Raw genomic sequence first — 22,826 nt, 5'->3', positions numbered from 1 at the left:
CCTATAGAGTTAGTTCTGCTGAATATCCAAACAGATATGTTCCAACTCCTATATTAATGGCTTCTAGGTTTTAGGTCTCAAAGAAAGTCTTAATAAATGGAACTTCTCTGTTGCATCTTTTATTCAAATATGTATAACTGACTAGTCTAATAGTGATTTACTTTTTTCTTTAATTTTAATATCAATATTTTTAGGTCTTAAATCAGACAACACGACTTGAACGTCAACTTCTGGAGCATTCTCTTTCAACAAATAAATTAGAAAAACAGATTTCTGACCAGACCAATGAGATAACGAAGTTGCAAGAAAAGAACAGGTAATCATATACCCTTTGCTATACCAAGTAAAGGCTACAAATTTTCTTACACAATAGGAAAATGCTCATATTTTTGTTAACGGCAATAAGAACAGAAGAACACAGACCCTCGCAGTCTCACAAACAAGTCAAACACAGTGAAGGACAGAAAAAGATTAAACAGCAGATGATGTCCAATATATTGAAGCTTTATTTACAACACCCAGGACTTGACATGAGTCGTGCTTTGGCCAAACGTGGCCTGCCTCAGAAGTCTATAGACAATAAAGAATAGCTAGGAAGTCCATACATCCAATAGAAGGTAACATAATTTACCAATTCTGTATATTATTGTCTATGTTCTAGTATGGTCATGTTCTATTTTGACTTCTATTTATACTGTGTCAAAATATCTCTGTATTTATTTATATTCACTTTATATATGTACATATGCATTTTTATTTATTGTTTTTAGACTCCCGAGGCAAGACACTTTTGGCTGAAACACGACTCATGTTGAGTCCTGGATGTTGTAAATAAAGCTTCAATATATTGGACATCGTCTGCTGTTTAGTCTTTCTGTCGCCCTCGCTGTGTTTGACTCACATTTTTGTAAAACTTGATCCTAAATCCTCTAGAACTTCAGTATTCTAACCAAAGTGGAACAATATCATTACATGCAGAATATATTTGAATATAGTGTGAATATAATTCTAATGAACATTCTGGCAAAAAAAGAAAATATTTATAGAGGTGCTATTTTTTTGGAATTAATAAAAGGCTTAGCATAGAATAGGAATTGCAGCAGCAAAGGAAAATTAATGTAAGCATAACCAAGGAGTAAAAATAAGCTACATAGAAAAAAATCTTTTAAAAATCTTTATGATGATGAAAAATGGTGTAGAAAAGTAAATAGCTATTTCACAGCACTATTTCATTGTTTGCTAATTTTCATTCTGTCCTTTTTCATTTCCAAAAGAAAGCTAATAAATCAGGTTAATGGAAAACAAACCCAGTCTGTAGGACCTGAAGCAGTAAATCAGTGAAACCAAAGATACTTTTTTTTCAAACCTGTATAATGTCTTTGTTAAAATTTTAATTGTGATTAATCACATTATAATAAAGAATAAAATTATTAAACACAGACAAATATGGTTTAATGGGACAGTCAGCATGGGTTCAGCCAAGGGAAGTCTTGCCTCACCAATTTGTTTCATTTCTTTTAAAGCATGAATAAACATGTGGATAAAGGTGAGCCGGTTGATTTTCAGAAAGCTTTTGACAAAGTTCCTCCTGAGAGACTCCTGAGAAAATCAAAAAGATATGGGGATAGGAGAACATAAGAGTAGCCATACTGGGTTAGACCAATGGTCAATCTAGTCCAGCATCTCATTTCCAAACAGTGGCAAGCAGCTGCCTCCTCATGTCTGTCTCAATAGCAAACTATGGACTTTTCCTCCAGGAACTTGTCCAAACCTTTTTAAAACTCAGATACGCTAACTGCTGTTACCACATCCTCTGGTAGAGTTCCAGAGCTAAACTATTCATTGAGTGAAAAAATATTTTCTCCTATTTGTTTTAAAAGTATTTCCGTGTAACTTCCTTGAGTGTCCTTGAGTGTCCCCTAGTCTTGGTACTTTTGGAACAAGTAAAAAATCTATTTACTTCTACTCGTTCTACACCACTCAGGATTTTGTACACCTCAAGCATATCTCCCCTCATCCATCTCTTTTCCAAGCTGAAGAGCTCTAACCTCTTTAGCCTTTCCTCATATGAGAGGAGTTCTATCCCCTTTCACATTTTGGTTACTCTTCTGTGGATTAGGAATCGGTTATTGGACAGAAAACAGAGAGTAGGGTTAAATGGCCATTTCTCTCAATGGAGGAGAGTGAACAGTGAAGTGTTGCAGGCATCTGTACTGGGACTGGTATTATTTAACATATTTATAAATGATCTGGAAATCAGAATGATGAGTGAGGTGATTAAATTTGCAGATGACACAAAACTAGTCAAAGTTGCAAAACACATACGGATTGTGAAAAATTGCAGGACGATCTTAGGAAACTGGAAGACTAGGCATCCAAATGGCAGATGAAATTTAATGTGCACAAATGCAAGGTGATGCACACTGGAAAGAATAATCCGACTCATAGTTCTGATGCTGTGTCTACCTTAGGAGTCAGCACTCAAGAACAGGATCTAGGTGTTATTGTAGACAATATGCTGAAATCCTATGTCTAGTGTGCGGTGGAATTAAAAGCAAACAAGATGCTAGGAAAGGGATGCAAAATAAGACCAAGATTATTATAATGCCTCTGTATCACTCCATGGTGCGACGTCACCTTGAGTATTGAATTCAGTTCTGGTTGCCATACCTCAAAAAAGACAGAGTAGAATTAGAAAAGGTTCAAAGAAGAGCAACCAAAATGATAAAGGGGATGGAACTCCTCCCATACGAGGAAAGGCTAAAGAGGTTAAGGATCTTCAGCTTGGAAAAGAGACGGCTGAGGGGGGATATGATTGAGGTCTACAAAATTCTGAATGGAGTAGAATGGGTAAAAGTGAATCAATTTTTCACTTTTTCAAAAAATACAAAGACCAGGGGGCATACAATGCAATTACATGGAAATACTTTTAAAACAAATAGGAGGAAACATTCTTTCACTTAAAAGAATATTTAAGCTTTGAAACTTGTTGCCAGAGGATGTGGTAATGGTGCTTAGAATTATGTGTGTTTTAAAAAGGTTTGGACAGGTTCATGGAGGTAAAGTCCATAGTTATTGAAATGGACATGAGAGAAGCCACTGCTTGCCCTGGGATTGCTAGCATGGAATATTGCTACTAATTGGGTTTCTGCCACGTACTTGTGATCTGGATTGGCCACTGTTGGAAGCAGGAAACTGGGCTAAATGGACCACTGATCTGATCCAGTATGGCTATACTTATGTACTTATTCCCCTCCTCCCCTGAACTGCAGCTCCTTGTGACTCTGGGCAAGTCACTTAACCCTCCATTGCCCAGAGTCACAAGCTGCAGTGGAAAATAAATAACATACCTTTAATCACGATTACAAATTTTAATCAAAATGCAGCCCTAAAAAATTAAAGAATAAAAAGTAATAAAAAGATACACAAAATACAAATTGAAAAATTACAAGTTAAAGAATCTAGAACAGCATGCGGAATAGCTATAAACAGGCTTACTGTTTTCAAAGCCTACTTCAGAAAAGCAAGCCTAATTACTTGTAATTGCTGTTCTCTAAAATAATCAAATAGACTCACAAGAATGGGTCAGCTGACCTGTCATGTGCCTAGGCTGAAGGAGTTTCTCCATAAAGCAAAGACACACATCTCTGATCTTTATAAATAGATCTTAATTTTCAGTAATTAAATTCTGCAGGTGAACTTGGTTCTAAACCAAATATATGCAAACATGCTCAATGAATATTCATTGTGAATATCCTGAACTACAGCTTGAAAATAGCCTTAAAGGACCAGGGTAGTGCATCTCTGTCCAAAGCTCTTGTTAAACTGTTTGTGAGCCCTTGTGCCCAGGCCGGGGCTTAGGAAGGACCTTGGTCAAGACCTAGGGTGGACCAAATGGGCGCTAAGCAATACCCCGGCCACAAAGCCCCACACACTTCGGAGAAACAACTAGCACCACCAGAAAAGGGGGGTAGACCACTCAGGTGGGCCTCACGGCCGAACAGGGACCCACTCGTACAGAGTCCAAGCGTGCGGGCCTCACGGCCAAACTGGAACCGAGTCACACGGGAAGGGAAAAAGAACAACGATGGGTCCCAAAAGGGACTGGCGCACATGCAACGCATACAGCGCTAGCTAGTGACACAGGGGAAGGGTGACAGACAAGAAGCTGGCAGGTACAGGCTACAACCAGGGGAAGAGAAAGCTAAGGACAGAATAGGACACAGACTCTATAGGAGCGAAGCTCCACAGGAACACTCTAGGCTGTACCATATAGCACACAAATACACTAGGCTGTGCCACATAGCACCCAAGGGAAAAGGGAAGCCACCTAAAGTAATACACAAGGCTGTGCTACACAGCACTCAAGGAGTAAGGGAAACCACTATAGGAATACACAGGACTGTGCTACTCAGCACTCCAGGGTCAAGGGAATTCACACACGAGTATACAAGGATGTGCCACAGAATCAGATAACAGACACTAGAGACAAAGGGAAAAGCAAGCAAACAGGAAAGGCTGCCTTTACATACACTAAACAGATAAGGACAATGTTTACAAGAATCAGGAGACAAAGCGTAAAAGCAGGCTAAAGGGAAGGCCTGCTAAACACAAGTCAGGGAGAAGCAGGGCTTACACTACAGTTAAAGGATAAAAGCTAACAAGGGGAAAAACAAAGTTCTTACCAGAACTCAGTCAGCACACAGAGACAGAGCAACAGAGCACCCACAGGTGCAGGGAAGTAAGATAATCATGGAAAGCAGCTTAGCTAGGGAAACAAACATGCATACCCTGAGAACAACCAGCACACAGAGAAGTTATGAGCAATGAGAGGAGTAAAGAAACTCCAACGAAAGCATGGCGTGCTACTAGCACAGACAGAGAGAGGGTAACAGGCTTCAGATGACAGGGATCAACGCTAAAGCATGGACTGTAGAGAAAGGTACAGTGGGGGAAATAAGTATTTGATCCCTTGCTGATTTTGTAAGTTTGCCCACTGACAAAGACATGAGCAGCCCATAATTGAAGGGTAGGTTATTGGTAACAGTGAGAGATAGCACATCACAAATTAAATCCGGAAAATCACATTGTGGAAAGTATATGAATTTATTTGCATTCTGCAGAGGGAAATAAGTATTTGATCCCTCTGGCAAACAAGACCTAATACTTGGTGGCAAAACCCTTGTTGGCAAGCACAGCGGTCAGACGTCTTCTGTAGTTGATGATGAGGTTTGCACACATGTCAGGAGGAATTTTGGTCCACTCCTCTTTGCAGATCATCTCTAAATCATTAAGAGTTCTGGGCTGTCGCTTGGCAACTCGCAGCTTCAGCTCCCTCCATAAGTTTTCAATGGGATTAAGGTCTGGTGACTGGCTAGGCCACTCCATGACCCTAATGTGCTTCTTCCTGAGCCACTCCTTTGTTGCCTTGGCTGTATGTTTTGGGTCATTGTCGTGCTGGAAGACCCAGCCACGACCCATTTTTAAGGCCCTGGCGGAGGGAAGGAGGTTGTCACTCAGAATTGTACGGTACATGGCCCCATCCATTCTCCCATTGATGCGGTGAAGTAGTCCTGTGCCCTTAGCAGAGAAACACCCCCAAAACATAACATTTCCACCTCCATGCTTGACAGTGGGGACGGTGTTCTTTGGGTCATAGGCAGCATTTCTCTTCCTCCAAACACGGCGAGTTGAGTTCATGCCAAAGAGCTCAATTTTTGTCTCATCTGACCACAGCACCTTCTCCCAATCACTCTCGGCATCATCCAGGTGTTCACTGGCAAACTTCAGACGGGCCGTCACATGTGCCTTCCGGAGCAGGGGGACCTTGCGGGCACTGCAGGATTGCAATCCGTTATGTCGTAATGTGTTACCAATGGTTTTCGTGGTGACAGTGGTCCCAGCTGCCTTGAGATCATTGACAAGTTCCCCCCTTGTAGTTGTAGGCTGATTTCTAACCTTCCTCATGATCAAGGATACCCCACGAGGTGAGATTTTGCGTGGAGCCCCAGATCTTTGTCGATTGACAGTCATTTTGTACTTCTTCCATTTTCTTACTATGGCACCAACAGTTGTCTCCTTCTCGCCCAGCGTCTTACTGATGGTTTTGTAGCCCATTCCAGCCTTGTGCAGGTGTATGATCTTGTCCCTGACATCCTTAGACAGCTCCTTGCTCTTGGCCATTTTGTAGAGGTTAGAGTCTGACTGATTCACTGAGTCTGTGGACAGGTGTCTTTCATACAGGTGACCATTGCCGACAGCTGTCTGTCATGCAGGTAACGAGTTGATTTGGAGCATCTACCTGGTCTGTAGGGGCCAGATCTCTTACTGGTTGGTGGGGGATCAAATACTTATTTCCCTCTGCAGAATGCAAATAAATTCATATACTTTCCACAATGTGATTTTCCGGATTTAATTTGTGATGTGCTATCTCTCACTGTTACCAATAACCTACCCTTCAATTATGGGCTGCTCATGTCTTTGTCAGTGGGCAAACTTACAAAATCAGCAAGGGATCAAATACTTATTTCCCCCACTGTAGGTTTAAATAGCTCTGACTTCTGCTGCCTCAGACATCAGCTCTATCCCTAACAGGTCAATCAGGAGCGAGTCCCAGTTATCCCCCTGCCTGTCTAGCAGAATCATAACAGCTCTAGAAGAGCTGGTAAGATTGGATACGGGCAGCAAGCATAGTGACCTGATACGTCTTCCTCCCAAAAGAATCCAAGGTCCTAGCTTCTCTGCCAGGGGGCGCCGAGGCATAGTCCCTAGTACTCTTGGCTCTTTTGAGGGCGGAGTCCACCACCATGGAATTGTGGGGTAACTGAGACCTCATTAACCCAGGATCACCGTGGATCTGATACTAGGAATCAGTCTTCTTCAGGATCACGGGACCAGACAGAGGGAATGACCAGTTTCGCACAAGGACTTCCTTGAGTACCTTATGCAAAGAGACCATCACAGCCTCCTTAGGTGGAGAGGTGTAGTCTAGGACCTCAAGCATCTCAGCCCTTGGCTCATCCTCCACTTCCATAGGAAATGGTATGGCCTCAGCCATTTCCCACACAAACAAGGAAAAAGAGAGGCTCTCAGGAGGAGACAGTCTTCTTTCAGGTGGAGGGGAAGGTTCAGACGGAATCCCAAAAGACTCATCGGAGGAAAAGTATCTGGGATCTTCCTCTGACTCCCACGAGTGCTCCTCTTCAGTATCAGAAAGTACTTCCCTAAGAGAGCTCAGAGACTGAACCTGCCTCGATGTCCTCGATGACTGTGTCGAGGGGTCAATGTCTGCATGGACTGTGGTGAAGCTTCCTCCACTGACGTCAAAGGGGAGTCGACCTGGGTGGCAGCTAACACTGGAACCACAAGCGGCACCGAAGACGGGGTCCTCACCATAGGTGAAGGGCCAGATGCCGTTGCAGCAGATGGCACAAGCACCCCCGATGCCGGAGCAGACTTGCGCAGCAGTCCTTCCAGAACTTCTGGAAGTAGGGCCCAGATGTGCTCGTCGAGATCTGCCATCAGAGAAGGCTGAGGGGCCAGTGGAGGAGCCTGTGGCAGAATCTGCTGAGGCTCAGGAGCATGTACTGGGCTAATAAGAGGCTGATGCATCGGCACCTCCTGTATGGAGGGGGAGCGGTTCTCTCTGCGCCGATGCTTCGCTGGAACGAATCTTTCGATGCCTCAGTGTTCCTGGCATAGTGTGTCGAAGGAGAATGGTGACGGTGCTTCTTCGCCTTCACTCGATGTTAAGTAGTAGTAGCAGTCACCGAAGCTCCTCGGTGCCGACGTGGAATCCTCATGTCTCCTCAGGGTCATGTCCGATGATGGTCATTCCCGGGGGGCCTGCACAGCAGGAGGCCTCGAGACAGGTGGAGGCCCACTCGACACCTCACTACTCCCAGCGTGTCTTGGCCTCTCAGTAGCCATTACCTCTGCTCCTGATGTTGATGCTTCTCTGGATGTTGACGCCGCCAACTTCGGTATCGATGTCGAAGGAGCGGACCAAGCCCCAAAAGGTTTCTCGCGTTGGGCTGCTCGAGCTACTTGAGTCCGCTTCTTCATATGAAGACACAGAGCACAAGTAGATGGGCTGTGGTCAGGCCCAAGGTACTGAATAAACCAAGAATGGGTATTGGTACCTGAGATGGTCCGGTTGCACCGAGTACAATATTTGAAGCTGCTGGGTGTCTTCGATGACATGGAAGGAAAAATGGCACTGATGAAATCAAAGGACTTGATTGTGCCTAAGTAAAATGGGCACAAAGAAAGGATAGAAACCCAACTGCGCAGCCCAAAGTTGGCCGCATCGAAAAAGAAAGAAAACTTAAAACCAGGCAAAAAAGAACTGGGGAAATAAGGGAAAACTATATATTATTATTAATATTTTTTTAAACAAAACAAAGAAGAAGGAAAAACACAACGAAAAATTGCTGAAAAGAAGGCTCTTTATCTCCCAGGTAAAAACGAGGAGCAAAGGACAAACCTGCCGCAACTCATTGCGAAAAAAAAGAAACTGAGGTTCGCGTGGTGAGAGGGAAGTCAGTCTGCGCAAGCGAGCCAGAACGTTCCAGTAAACTTTTTCTTTTTTTGCTATGGCAAAATGCCGGTTCCCAGGCCGACACGGACGTTCACTCCACTTGTGAGTATATTACAGCCTGCTTGTCCTCGGAGAACACAGTTTTACCTCAAGTATGGTAAGAGGGACATTATCCAATTTTGGACATTTTGTGAAAAATTTCCAAAAATCCAGTAGCGAACATGGCCAATTAAAACCTAGAAAAACGCAGTGATGTTCCTAGGTCAGCTGCCACCCGGGGTGGATCACCGCTGCGCACCCCTCCCCGGGTGCAGCATGACACCCCCCCCCCCCCGGCGCATCAACACTCCCCCTCCCCCGACACATCAGCATACCCTGCATCAACACATGCTGCTGGAGGGGTGTTGGGAGCAGCTGCGCGGCTGTCGGCTCCGCTGGCTCCCTCTGCCCCGGAACAGGAAGTAACCTGTTCTGGGGCAGAGGGAGCAGGGAACCAGCGGAGCCGACAGGCGCGCGACTGCTCTGTGCACCCGGGGCGGACTGCCCCCATGCCCCACCCTTGGTACGCCACTGGAAAAACGTCCAACTTTGTTTTGAAAATGGCCAAGTGCTAGATGTTTTTGTGATCAGTATGTCTATATTTGAGGACCATTTTTGAAAAAAAAACCAAACAAACAAACAAAAAAAACAACCAAGGGAAAAACACACAAAAACAAGCCATTGGGATGTATGGGGCCAGCATTCTTAGTAGACTGGCCACATAGACATCCCAACAGAGCAGTGGGGCACCCTAGTGGGCATTGCAGTAGACTTCACATAAAAGGTTCCATTTGCCCCTTATATTGTATAGTGAGCCCTCCAAAACCAACCAGAAACCTACTGTACCCAACACTATAGCAATACAGTAGCCCTTATGCCTGCAGGTGTTACCTACATGTAGGTACTGTAGGTATTGGTGTGTTTTGAAGGCTCACACATTCCACCATAAGTGTACCAGTTAAAGTGGGATATGGGTGTGGGTCTTCTTCCTTACAGTCTACTGAACCAACCACTAGGCTACTCCAGGGACCTGCTTGGGGCTCTAATAGGACTGGCCATAGCATCTGAAGCGGTCAAAGGCTGATATGTACTATTTCTTTCACATCTTTGTGGGGTTGGAGGGGGTTAGTGGCTACTGGAGCAGTAAGGGAGTTTATGACTGAATCCCTCTAGTAGTCATTTGGTCATTTAGGGCACCTTTTGATCGCTTTGTCATGACTGAAGACAGGTCTAGCCAAAAAAGTCTTAATTTTGTTCCATTATTATATAAAACTCCTATCTTTTGGTGTCATCCATGTCCTGCCCAAAATACGCCCGCCTGAAATTTGGAAGAACTGTGGAGCAAAACATCTTAAATTGGGGTATCAAAAATTGTAACGGATGTTTTTGAGAGAAAAACATCCTTCTGCTACCTTATGACATTTTTGGGGTGTTTTTTTGTTTTGAAAATGAGCCTCTCAATGTTTACTTGATTGGATTACAACAGCTCCAGTCATCAACTGTATTATATTGTGAAGCTATACTAAAATTAACATTAACAACCCCCCCCCCCCCATTAAAAAAATTGAGCATATGGATAGACATGGCTTAATGGGAATGAGTCAGTGTGGATTTACTAATGGCAACTCTCTCAACCAATTTTTAATATTTTTTGAAGGTGTAAAACAAATAATGAGTAATGGTGACACAAATAATGTGCATTGCCATTTTAGATAGGTCATCGATGTGTGAATATGGATGTGTTTGAAAAAATATGAAGAATATGCAACATATTTTACAAGACCAAGGCTGTGGGGGTACCCTTGATGCCAATGCTGGAGAATCCCCATCAAATAGTCCTGGAGCAAGGCCGGGATCCACTCATCAAGAGTAGACATCGGGAAAGGCTGGTATGTTGGGTGAGAGACAGCCTGCTGAAATGACGGTGTCAACCCAGGTACCTGGTCTCAGTTACTTGGAGATCCCTGCGCCACCTCCTTAATGGAGGGGAGCGCTCCTCCAGGTTCAGACGCTTCTTGGGTACCGGATCCTTCGGTGCCTCAGTGCTCCCATCACCATGTGTTGAGAGAGATTGATGCTTGCGTTCCTTGGACACCCCCTCAGTGCCAATGAGGACGACGTCGAATCCTCATGCCACCTCAGTGTCAGGTCTGACGCTGATTGGTCCCAGGGGCTCTGCACAGTGGTGGTGTTGAGGCAGTTGAAGACTTGCTTGATGCATAGCGTTGGATATGGTTCTAGCAGCCATTGGGATTGATGCACCTGATGCCAGTGCAAGTGCTGATGTAGATGTCGACGAATCAGACTGGGCTCCAAACATTTTCTCTCTCTGAGCCTCTCTGGATAACCATGTTCTTTTTTGCATTTGCAAACAAAGAATGCAGTTAGTAGAATTATGGTCTGGCACCAAACACTGGATACACTGGGAATGGGTGTGAGCCTCAGAGATGGTCCGATTGCACCGAGCACAGTGTTTGAAGCCACTGGGAACCTTCGAGGACATGGAAGGAAAAACAGCCATGGCTAAATCAAATGACTCTATGATGATATAAAAAGGGGCAAATCACCACAAAAATAAAGGGAAGAAATCCTGGCTGACACTCAGGCTGAAGAGGGCCTTATGAGCCCTAGAAAAAGAAAGGAAACTTAAAACTGGGGAAAAAACAAACTAAAACCACAAGGGAAGAAAAGGAAAACAATCCCGAAGAGGGAAAGAAGAGGAAGTAGGGCAAAAATTACCTGCAGGGAAGGCACAAAGGCTCAAAATGGAAAATCACGCACTCAGACGCTGCAAGGAGCTGCAAGCAACACGTTCTCACCGCAGATGAAGATTGACTGATAGTCCCACGCTCTCGTAGTGGGCAGGAAGGCATGCACACATACATGGTGGGAGTGCTGCCGTGAGCTCTTAAACAGGTATTACGCTATTAACATTCCACACATGAGAATTATCTGGCTTGCTTGTCCTCGGAGAAAATTGATGTATGAGCAGTCCCTGACAAAGATACATTAGAGTGGAATAAATGTATAGGAGATAGCTGTATTTTGTGAGATCCATGTCTATGGTAGATGTGCAAATCCAGCTGGAGCGTAAGTGGGACAAACACAAAGAAAGCAGGTCTACACAGGAAAACGCACGCATGCCCTGCCCATAAATGTGCAGTATTCAGTGGCTATGAGGACCCCTGGCCATGGAAGCTGCCTGCATAACACCTGCAGGGAAAAACTTACCTGGGATCTGGTGGTGGCTTTAAGCACACAGTGCTATCCATACAGTAGCCATACACATGACACAGTGTCATCTGCACAAGCTCCAGTAACAGTGGAAAACAGATCCACATGACATGTAGACAGCTTTTCCTGGCAATGCTCAGGACAGCCATAAAACAGGGGCCACAGCCATATATACATGGGCCAGACTCCGCAATATATACAGTGCCCACTATTGAGACCTGACACATATAAGATGAAGGCCAGGAGGGAGCAAAAACACCTGACAATGCCAGTCATGCTGTGACCCACTTGGGCCTCTTACTTGGTGATGAAAATCTCTAATTGACTATAAATGTTTCTCTTTTTTTTTTTTTTAATTGGGCTAACAGCCTATAAATCACTGAATGTTCTTGGAAAAGGTGGGGGGGGGGGGGGGGGGGGGGCTGGAGGAAAAGACAGGAGAGAAATATCTACCACCACAGACCACTACACAAATAGCTTCTTGGATATTTTTACAGAAAAATACTTTTACTAAATCTTTTTTTTATTCAAACAGTATTTATTTTTTTCCATCAAACACTATTCCCCTGTACACAGTACAAGTGGCTCACATTTTTCTTACTTTAAGATATTAATTTTACCATTATATCAAACAACCACCCACCCTAAAAATAGACATGGCTTAAGGGGAATCAGTCAACATGGATTTACAGGCAACCCTTACTTTACCAATTTGGCTTTTAAAAAGCAGTCTAACAAATGAAAGTAAATAAAGAAATGCAAATCTTCATGATCCACTGGCAGAGGCTGCTTCTGCTTGTCAGAACTCCACCAACAATGAGAATTATTAATCTTAGGTTTAATATGAGCATATTTGGACAAAAACACTCTATGAGCCCTGTTTACTAAGCAACTCTAAGGGTGCATTAGCATTTTTTGTGCATGCTAAAAGCTAAAGACACCCATAGGAATATATGAGTGTCTCTAGCGTTTAGCGCGTGCTAATTTTAGGCATGCACTAAAAACGCTAGCACATCTTAGTAAACAGGGCCCTATGTTTGTTTTTATTTCTGAATAAAATTTAAGAACCATTCACACAAGAAAAAATAAACCCGGACAAGCAAATTATAAGATTTATCACTTTTTCCTAACAAATGCACATGGCATGACAGTGTTTAATTAAAAAATAAACTCACTGTGAATATATTGGTTTGTATGCCTAGTGAAATATTCTCTACCAAGAGATTGTGCCAAAGGTTTAAAACGCTATTATGAATATTTAATTTAGAAAAAATCATGAGCTAGGTAAACTGTAAAATATATATCTTGCATTTTTCTTATAGTCAAAAATAAGTTATATTGGACAACTTTAGGGCCCTGTGGTGCGTTAATGTTTTTAGCGCGCTTACACTTAGAATGTACTAACCATGTAGGTGCCTATAGGGATATTGTAGGCACATACATGGTTAACGCGCGTTAAAAATGTTAACGTGCCTATAACGCTGCTTAGTGAACAGAGCCCTTAGTGAGAACCTAAGTCCTAGAAAACTGTACACCTCTCACATTTGAGTAGGAGTACATGCAGGGAACTTGTTTTTCATTTTGTGAGTGTAGTTCATTTTATTTTACAACTAAAATTACCTATTGCTCCCCCTCTCCCACCATGTGCTCCCCTTCAGCCACTGGATCACTGCATCATGCCCCATCATCCCCAAGGTTAAAAAGGGGCAAATGGGATTCTCAATTGCTCCTACTTTGCAAAATGGCTATAGAGGGAATGACTACTGCCCCTTGCAGTCCCATGGATAAAGAGGTGATATACAGAAAAGAAGCCAGGAACAATACATAAAAGGTGGGGGGGAGGGGTGTATATATTTTTAAGAAGAGGACTTAACCCCTGTATTCTATATAGCACGACTGACATTGCTTGCACAAATCCGGTCATATTCTGGATTTGTGTGTGCAATTCAATTACTTAAGCCAATCAGTGCCAATAATTGCAACTTAATTATTGGCATTTATTAGAATTTACACGCACAACTTGAAAAACACATTGTGTAAAGTGGGGCATGTGAATTCTAATGTGTAAAGCCAAAAAGGGGGAGTGGCTAAGGCCATGTAATGGGCGGGTCACAGGCATTCCGAAAATGTATGCGCAGGTTTATAGATTACACCTGCTCCATGCCTAACTTGGCGTACATGGATGCACCTAGATTTAGGCACAGGCATGGCCGCTAGATATGGTTTATAGAATACGTCTAGGGAGAAATTTTTTCAGTGCCGATTTTACAGGCATCATATAAAGAATCTAGACCTAAGTAGGGTGGGGTAGGGCAATAGGTTACAATACAAAAGGAAAAATTAACAATATTGTATTCATTTTTTCTTTTTACTAACTGAAATAAGATGGGTACTCTCTCTGAAAACTGCCATAAATTACATTTACTGTTAGCACCTGCTTTCAAGGATGTACATTATTTGGAAATCGTCTCCTGTAAAGCCAAAGCCAACTCTGCATTTGATACAATGAATATTACAAACTCAACAAACTGATGTGCATCACAAGAGCAGTTTTCAAAACCATTCCCATGGAGTTACACATCCTATCAGCAGGAAAATGTTCATATTTTTCCACAACACATATATTTTTAACTGCATCTAGGGGTCCTTTTACTAAGCTGTGCTAAAAAGTGGGAGGCACTGGTGTCAGCACGTGGGTTTTCTGTGTGTTGCAGCCACTTTTAGCGCAGGTAAATTAGCTACTGTGCCATACTTTTTTGTAATGGCCATACGCTAATTTCCCCATTAGCGTGTAGCATTACCATGGGAGCCCTTATCACCATCTATTTAGGAAGCAGTAAGGGCTCTTGCACTACACCTGTGCTAATCGGATAGCATGCGGTAATGTCCTGATTAGCGCAGGCACACCTACTCTCTGCCCGTGGGAATGCTTCCCACACTGAAAAATATTAGCACGTGTTGAGCGTAAAACTACTGCGGGATGCCTCAGCACATCCTGCGGTAGTGCCTTTCTAGCATGCGGTATGCCCGCGTTAGGCCTACCACGCTTTAGTAAAAGGGCCCCTTAGTGAAGGCATTCCTGGGGATAGGGCAAGGGTGGAGACTGTGTATTTCTGTATATTGAAAAATATGCATTTTTTTGTCAAAAGTACTCACAAAAAAAGATTTAAGTGTCTGATGGCACATTTTCCTTCAAGGAATAAAAAAAGCAAAAAACCAACTTTTGAAGACCACATTCAAACACATGCTTCCTTAGCTGGTCACTACTTGGTTGGAATAGAGTTCATGCATACCTTTATGTTTTAATATATGTTCAAGTGTACAGCGCTGCATATGTCTAGTAGCGCTATAGAAATGATAAGTAGTAGTAGTATATTGTAATATATGATTGAGTTTTTAATTCTACCAAAATCTCTATGGACCTGGCCTTATTTGTTATCCTTTTCTATTCAGACACAAACAGCAGCCATATCAGATTTTTGTTTCCTCAAAGCTAAATATATCAAATGTACTTTTACAACACCTGCTACGTGCAGTGTGCCAGTGCTTGTCAATCTCTGCATTCTGTGTTTTTCACAAGTTGCTGTAACTGGTATGTAGTGACATGTCAACAACATTTCAAAAAAACTATTTCCATTTTAAGTTCAACAAAAACTGCCTCCTCTGTGAGCTATGGTACAAAAGTGTTTTCAATTAAGAATATTAACGGAATAACTAACTTTTCCCATATGATCAATAGAGGAAATACCATCTGTTTGCATGAAGCAATAATTGTGCCAGAGTTCAGAGGTTCTTCCTCTGAACGGAGATAAAAAGTATTTCCATACAAAAAAATGACACATTAGTATTTCTTTCTCATTCTGTTTTTACGACTTTTCCTCAACATCTCTGAGAATAAGGAAATTTCAATATGTATTCTGCTGTAGCAAAATTTCTTTAACAAATTTATAATGCATAAAAGCATGAAATATTTTTGGTAGTAACTTTGAAGTAGATCAGTGAGTTTCATTCAAGATAGTGATAAGTTCATTTCTAACAGTAACCTATGGGATTCAAGCATCCTGCAATAGGAGAAAAACATTTAGGGACCCTTTTACTAAGTTGCGGAGGCACCTGCGCATGCCCAACACATGCCAATTTTGAGTTACCGCCCAGCTACCGCAAGGCCTGGGGCGGTAATTTTGTTTTATATGCGTGTCCGCTATGTGCGCCGGAAAATAATTTTTATTTTCCCACGCGCGGTGGAAACCGGGCAGTAATCGTTATTCTACCGCGTGAGACCTTACCGCTACGTCAATGGCTGGCGGTAAGGTCTCAGACTCAAAATGGACGTGCACCAATTTTAATTTTGCTGCATGTCAATTTTTGGCAAAAATTTTAAAAAGGCCTTTTGTTACAGGCACGCTGAAAAATGGATCTGCGCGTGCCTAAAACACACACCTACACTAGCGCAGCCCATTTTCCAGAGCACCTTAGTAAAAGGACGTGCTAGAGGCACGCTAGCGTTTTTAGCGCACGCTAACCGTGTAGATGCCCATAATATTCCTTTGGGCATCTATCGGTTAGCACACACTAAAAATGCTAGTGCACCTTAGTAAACAGGGCCCTTAGTAATACACTAGTAAAAAAAGGCCCGTTTCTGACTGAAATGAAACGGGCGCTAGCAAGGTTTTCCTCGGAGTGTTTATGTTTGGGAGAGTGTATGTGAGAGTGACTGTTTGAGAGTCAGAGTGAAAGTGTGAGTGTGTGAGAGAGAGAGTGAGTCTGGGTGTGAGTGTGTTTGTGAGAGAGTGTGTGTGTGAGAATAAGAGTGTGTGCAAGTGTGTATGTGAGACACAGTGTGAGAGAGAGTGTGTGTGTGTGGGCGAGAGAGAGAGTGTGTGTGAGACACAGATTCTCTGTGAGAGTGAGTGTATGAGACCAAGCGAGTGTGTGAGTGACTGTGTGGCACATAGAGAGTGAATGTGATACAGTGTGAGACAGAGTGTGTGAGAGTGAGAGTCAGAAAGAAATTGTATATGAGAGAGAGAGTGTGAGCCGTGGCCTCCCAATCCATGGCCATCTGTCCCCTGCCCCCTCCATTCATCCTTTTCCAGCAATTCCCCTCTCTCCCTGAGCCCTGCCCTCCCAATCCATGGCTATCCATGTTTGTCTGTCACCTGCCCCCTCCATTCATCCCTATCCAGCATTTCCCCTCTCCCTGAGTCCTGCCCTTCCAATCCATGCCCATCCATGCTCCTCTGTCACCTGGCCCCTCCATTTTTCCCTATCCAGCATTTCCCCTCTCTGCCTGAGGCCTGCCCTGCAATCCATATCCATCCATGCCCATCTGTCCCCTCCATTCATCCCTATGCAGCAATTCCCCTCTCCCTGAGTCCTGCCCTTCCAATCCATGCCCATCCATGCTCCTCTGTCACCTGGCCCCTCCATTTTTCCCTATCCAGCATTTTCCCTCTCTGCCTGAGGCCTGCCCTGCAATCCTTATCCATCCATGCCCATCTGTCCCCTCCATTCATCCCTATCCAGCAATTCCCCTCTCCCTGAGTCCTGCCCTCCCAATCCATGGCCATCCATGCTCCTCTGTCCCCTGCCCCCTCCATTCATCCCTTTCCAGCAATTCCCCTCTCTCCCTGAGCCCTGCCCTCCCAATGCATGCACATCCATGCTCTTCTGTCCCCTGCCCCCTCCATTCATCCTTTTCCAGCAATTCCCCTCTCTCCCTGAGCCCTGCCCTCCCAATCCATGGCTATCCATGTTTGTCTGTCACCTGCCCCCTCCATTCATCCCTATCCAGCATTTCCCCTCTCCCTGAGTCCTGCCCTTCCAATCCATGCCCATCCATGCTCCTCTGTCACCTGGCCCCTCCATTTTTCCCTATCCAGCATTTCCCCTCTCTGCCTGAGGCCTGCCCTGCAATCCATATCCATCCATGCCCATCTGTCCCCTCCATTCATCCCTATGCAGCAATTCCCCTCTCCCTGAGTCCTGCCCTTCCAATCCATGCCCATCCATGCTCCTCTGTCACCTGGCCCCTCCATTTTTCCCTATCCAGCATTTTCCCTCTCTGCCTGAGGCCTGCCCTGCAATCCTTATCCATCCATGCCCATCTGTCCCCTCCATTCATCCCTATCCAGCAATTCCCCTCTCCCTGAGTCCTGCCCTCCCAATCCATGGCCATCCATGCTCCTCTGTCCCCTGCCCCCTCCATTCATCCCTTTCCAGCAATTCCCCTCTCTCCCTGAGCCCTGCCCTCCCAATGCATGCACATCCATGCTCTTCTGTCCCCTGCCCCCTCCATTTATCCTTTTCCAGCAAGTCCCCTCTCTCCCTTCCATGACCCCCCCTCGCATCCATGCTCCTCTCTCTCCCATGTTCCAGCCTGGGCCGCCCTCTTCCCCCCCCCCTTCGCATCCATGCTATTGTTTCTCCCCTGCCCTTACTACTACTACTACTGGCCACCCTCTTCTCTCCCCCCAACATCCGTTTTTGTTTTTTTTCTTCATTTTAAATTTACCTCCGTGGCGGTTCCGGCAGCGAAGCGTCAGGGAAGGAGGCGGCGCTCCCGACGTCTAGCTTTCCCTTCGCTCTGTTCCGCCTTCTTTTGACGTCATCCTTGACGTCAGAAGAAGGCGGAACACAGCGAAAGGAAGGCTAGAGGTCGGGAGCGCCGCCTCCTTCCCTGACGCTTCGCTGCTGTTTTTTTTTCCCGCCCTCGACGTCATGACGTTTGACGCGAGGGCGGGGCAGCGAGTCTTCGTCAGTGGCTTCACCACCACGAACTTACGAACCGTTCTGAGAGAGAGTCCGAGTGACTTCAGAACGTTGTCCTCAGAACGTTGAGGGAGCGTTTTATTATATTAGATATAAAAATGATTACATATTGAGGTCGATAGTCAAAAGAACTTGTGGTTGGTGGTGCTGTCCATAGAAGTGCTATATTTAAAAAAAATAAATTCCTGGCAACCAAACATATAATACTGGTTATTTTATTTGTGAAGCGGCCAAAATTCATCATTTATTAAAGGAACCTGATTTAGGACTTGAGTGAGGGCAGGTGGAATTCAGCTACTGAATGTGCAACTTTTCCAACTGCCTATTAAAAAACAAAAAAAAAAAAAAAAAAATTTTTAACAAAGCATCTATGATTTAAAAATATCTTACTATGAAGTGGATGCATGAGGCCATGAGAGAGAAAGACTTGAGAATGCCAATGGGGGTGGGGGTGGTTAGATAATATAGACTCCAGTACATTGTTCTAGTCACTGGGTTTCTCCTTTCCAAATTAGCAGTGCAACTAATGGGCCTAATGCAGGCTTCTTGAGATAAATGGGGCTGGATCACTGGCTTATCCAATTTCATTTAATGACCTGTTGTGTGGCATTTGTTTTTTAAACCATGGTCCTTTAAGAGTCAGGGAGATAGTTCTCTGCTCAAAAGACCATGGTATGACTGGTTTTTTTTGTTTTTCTTTTGGGGGGGGGGGGGGGGGATCATTTGCTGCAGCCCAGAGTTGATAAGGATGGCCACACAAGTGAGGAAGAGAAATGCATATACTACTAACTAACATTTCTAAAGCGCTACTAGGGTTACACAGCGCTGTACAATTTAAACATAGAAGGACAGTCCCTGCACAAAGAGCTTACAATCTAAAAGACAAGAGAAATCTAAAGACAAGTGTACAATCTAGAGGACGAGTTAATCTGATAGGGTGGATAGATTGGGGGATTCTATAAAAATAAGAATAAGGCAGGAGGGATACACAAATCTAGTATAGTACAAAGAATTATGTTTAGGGCTTCTGATTTTAAGTTTTAACTAATAAACACTAATAATTTAATTCAATTCAAACCAATTCTTGTATACTGCTAATATCCCCTTTCCAGGGTTCAGTGCGGTTTACATTCTAAGTGAGAAATATTAGAGACCATTGGATTAATGCATGAGACTTAAAACATTAAGGAAAGGATAATGGATGATACTAGGAGGTAGTAGTCATGATGGATTGTTATGAAGCAGCTAGATGCTTGCTAGCCAAACAAATAAAATAATTAATGGCGTTCATTGGATAAACATTGGAAATATACTGGTTTCAAAGTCTTTTCACACATCCCCTTGCTTGAGTTTTTATGCCTTTTCTGCACTGACCACTCCTAAGTAAGATAAGTTTATACATTTGATTTCACCAAGAAAAGTCAACAGCAATATTACCAGTGATGTGACAATACCATTAAATATCTTTTGTACTCTTAAAGAACTCCTAATAATCTTGAAAAGAAATATCTAAATTTACAGTTTATGAACACCTAAGAACAAGGGTAGTAAATTCCATTTCTGGAGAGACTGGAAGATTTATTCCTAGTAATTCCCCATCTTACCCACAGAGATAATACTTTAACTTCTAAGGTGACTCATCTTGAGGGTACTGAGGTCAGGTCATGAGTACCTTCATTTCTGGTTGAGTAAAGCTACACGTCCTACCATGTCAACTTCTATCATACTACATTGCTTACAAGGCCTACTGGACTCCCACCAAAATTAATAAAGCTCTCTTCAAATAACAAGACCCCCCCACCTATCTGCTGGTCCTGTGCCCAAGAACCTGGAGACCTACATCATTTTTTATTATTTATTCTATCCTCATCCTTCTTGATCTACCTGCTGCTTTTGAAACTGTTGATCACAGCCTACTGCTTGATACGCTGTCCTCACTTGAATTTCAGGGCTCTGTTCTTTCCTGGTTTTCTTCTTATCTCTCCCAGTGTACCTTTAGTGTATACTCTAGTGGATCCTCCTCTACTTCTATCCCACTGTCAGTTGGTGTACCTCAGGGATCTATCCTGGGACCTCTTCTTTTCTCCATCTATACTTCTTCCCTTGGTACTCTGATCTCATCCCATGGTTTTCAGTATCATCTTTATGCTGTTGACTCCCAGATCTACCTCTCCATACCAGAAATCTCAGCCGAAATCCAGGCCAAAGTATCTGCCTGCCTGTCTGACATTGCTGCCTGGATGTCTCAGCGCCATCTGAAACTAAACATGACCAAGACTGAGCTTCTTATCTTTCCCCATAAGCCAACCTCTCCTCCTCCCCCATTCTCTATTTTGTGGTTAACACTCTCATCCTTCCTGTCTCATCAGCTCGTAACCTTGGGGTCATCTTCGACTCCTCCCTCTCCTTCTCTGCACATATTCAACAGACTGCTAAAACCTGTCGTTTCTTTCTCTCTAATATCACCACAATTTGCCCTTTCCTTTCTGAGCACACTACCAGAACCCTCATCCACACTCTTATCACCTCTTGCTTAGACTATTGCAACTTGCTTCTCACAGGTCTCCCACTTAGCCATCTCTCTCCTCTTCAATCTGTTCAAAATTATGCTGCACGACTAATATTCTGCCAGTGTCATTATGCTCATATTAGCCCTCTCCTCAAGTCACTTCACTGGCTTCCTATCCATTTCCGCATACAGTTCAAACTCCTCTTATTGACCTGTACGTGCATTCACTCTGCAGCTCCTCAGTACCTCTCCACTCTCATCTCTCTCTACATTCCTCCTCAGGAACTCTGTTCACTGGGTAAAACTCTCTTATCTGCACCCTTCTCCTACACTGCTAACTCCAGACTCCGTTCCTTTTATCTTGCTGCATCATATGCCTGGAATAGACTTCCTGAGCAGGTACGTCAAGCTCCATCTCTGGCCGTCTTCAAACCTAAGCTAAAAGCCCACCTTTTTGATGCAGCTTTTAACTCCTAACCCTTATTCACTTGTTCAGAACCCTTATTTTATCATCCTCACTTTAATATTCCCTTATCTCTTGTTTGTCCTGTTTGTCTCTCCTAATTAGATTGTAAGCTCTGTCGCGCAGAGACTGTCTCTTCATGTTCAAGTGTACAGCAGCATTATTTACATTCATCTTGTCCTGGCCTTATTCTCCAAGTATGTTTTTTCAAACTGTTTAACATTATGTTGGCAATAGCTTCTCATATGATCACCTTACACTAGAAGGCCAACTCTAAGCTCAATTTCATGGAATGGTGGTCTCATCTATGTGCTATTAAGAAATATGCGCCATCAAACTCCATACATTTTCATAATTTCTCACATATCTAGAAGGTGTGGCTCCCTTTGTTCAATTTCTGTGATAAGACAAGTTTATGAATACTGAATGCATATTTGAACTCTTTCATTGCTAGTTATATTATACTATATTGAGTACACAGTGATAATGGTTAAATTTTATATGTTACCTTTTGTTAATGTCACTGTAAATCTATACTTTGAAGATTGTTATGAGCAATATCCTTTATAAGATCACATGCATTTGAAAAATCTGAATAAAAATACTAAAAAAAAAGAATAGTATTGTACGTCCCACCTAGTGTAGATATTGTGTGTATTAAAACTCTTGCTACATTGTAACTTAGTGCACATAAAATCTGTGTTAGGGAAGTAAATCACTGTAGTATGATTAATGCAGTTTATTATGTCAGCCCTGACTCCAGTGAGCATCTAGCAATACATCTGGTCTATTTCAGGTTTTAGGAATTACAGGGGAAATTCTGCAGAACAGGTTGCACAGTTTCAAACAGATCTTTTTTGCACAAGAATATCATATCCCTCTTCTAAACAAGAAAAAAAAGTGTGCCAAAAATATTGCAAACAAAAGCTTGTGCAGAAAGCACTGTGTAACATTTGCTCCATAAATTTAGTAATTTCATATATATAACAAAAAAACATAGTTGCTCTCTTTTTGTTGTAGGATTACTGTAATAACTAGGCTTCTGTCTAATACATCTGGATCTTTTCTATGCTCTGATGTTCTGATTTTCCACTAGTCTAATTGTTGGCTTGAATTTGCACTCGACTTTTGTACTTGTATTTCAACATTACTTGATGACAGATATAAGAAAAGCTCAAAGCATTTAAAGTGCAGAACACCTAAGTAAATTCTGGATTTTTGAAAACAAACTCTGTAGTCCAAGAATATAGAAGCTTGAAATTATCATTTGG

The 22,826-nt window shown here is 43.1% G+C and overlaps 2 protein-coding genes across 2 annotated transcripts in view; one reads left to right on the top strand and one right to left on the bottom strand.

The window, feature by feature from the left end:
• The window catches only part of MCPH1 (microcephalin 1), a 629,434-nt gene that overhangs the window by 267,043 nt on the left and 339,565 nt on the right, over window positions 1-22,826 (bottom strand). The window lies entirely within an intron of this gene.
• The window catches only part of ANGPT2 (angiopoietin 2), a 248,444-nt gene that overhangs the window by 137,280 nt on the left and 88,338 nt on the right, over window positions 1-22,826 (top strand). Inside the window, exon 3 of the mRNA XM_030198945.1 lies at window positions 195-316. Coding sequence (XP_030054805.1) covers window positions 195-316 — 122 coding nt within the window. The remainder of the gene's footprint in view (window positions 1-194; window positions 317-22,826) is intronic.

Source organism: Microcaecilia unicolor, chromosome 3, assembly GCF_901765095.1.
Source record: "Microcaecilia unicolor chromosome 3, aMicUni1.1, whole genome shotgun sequence".
Classification (NCBI taxonomy): Eukaryota; Metazoa; Chordata; class Amphibia; order Gymnophiona; family Siphonopidae; genus Microcaecilia; species Microcaecilia unicolor.
Note: the sequence above shows the minus strand (reverse complement) of the source record. Positions and strands in the feature narration are given on the sequence as shown.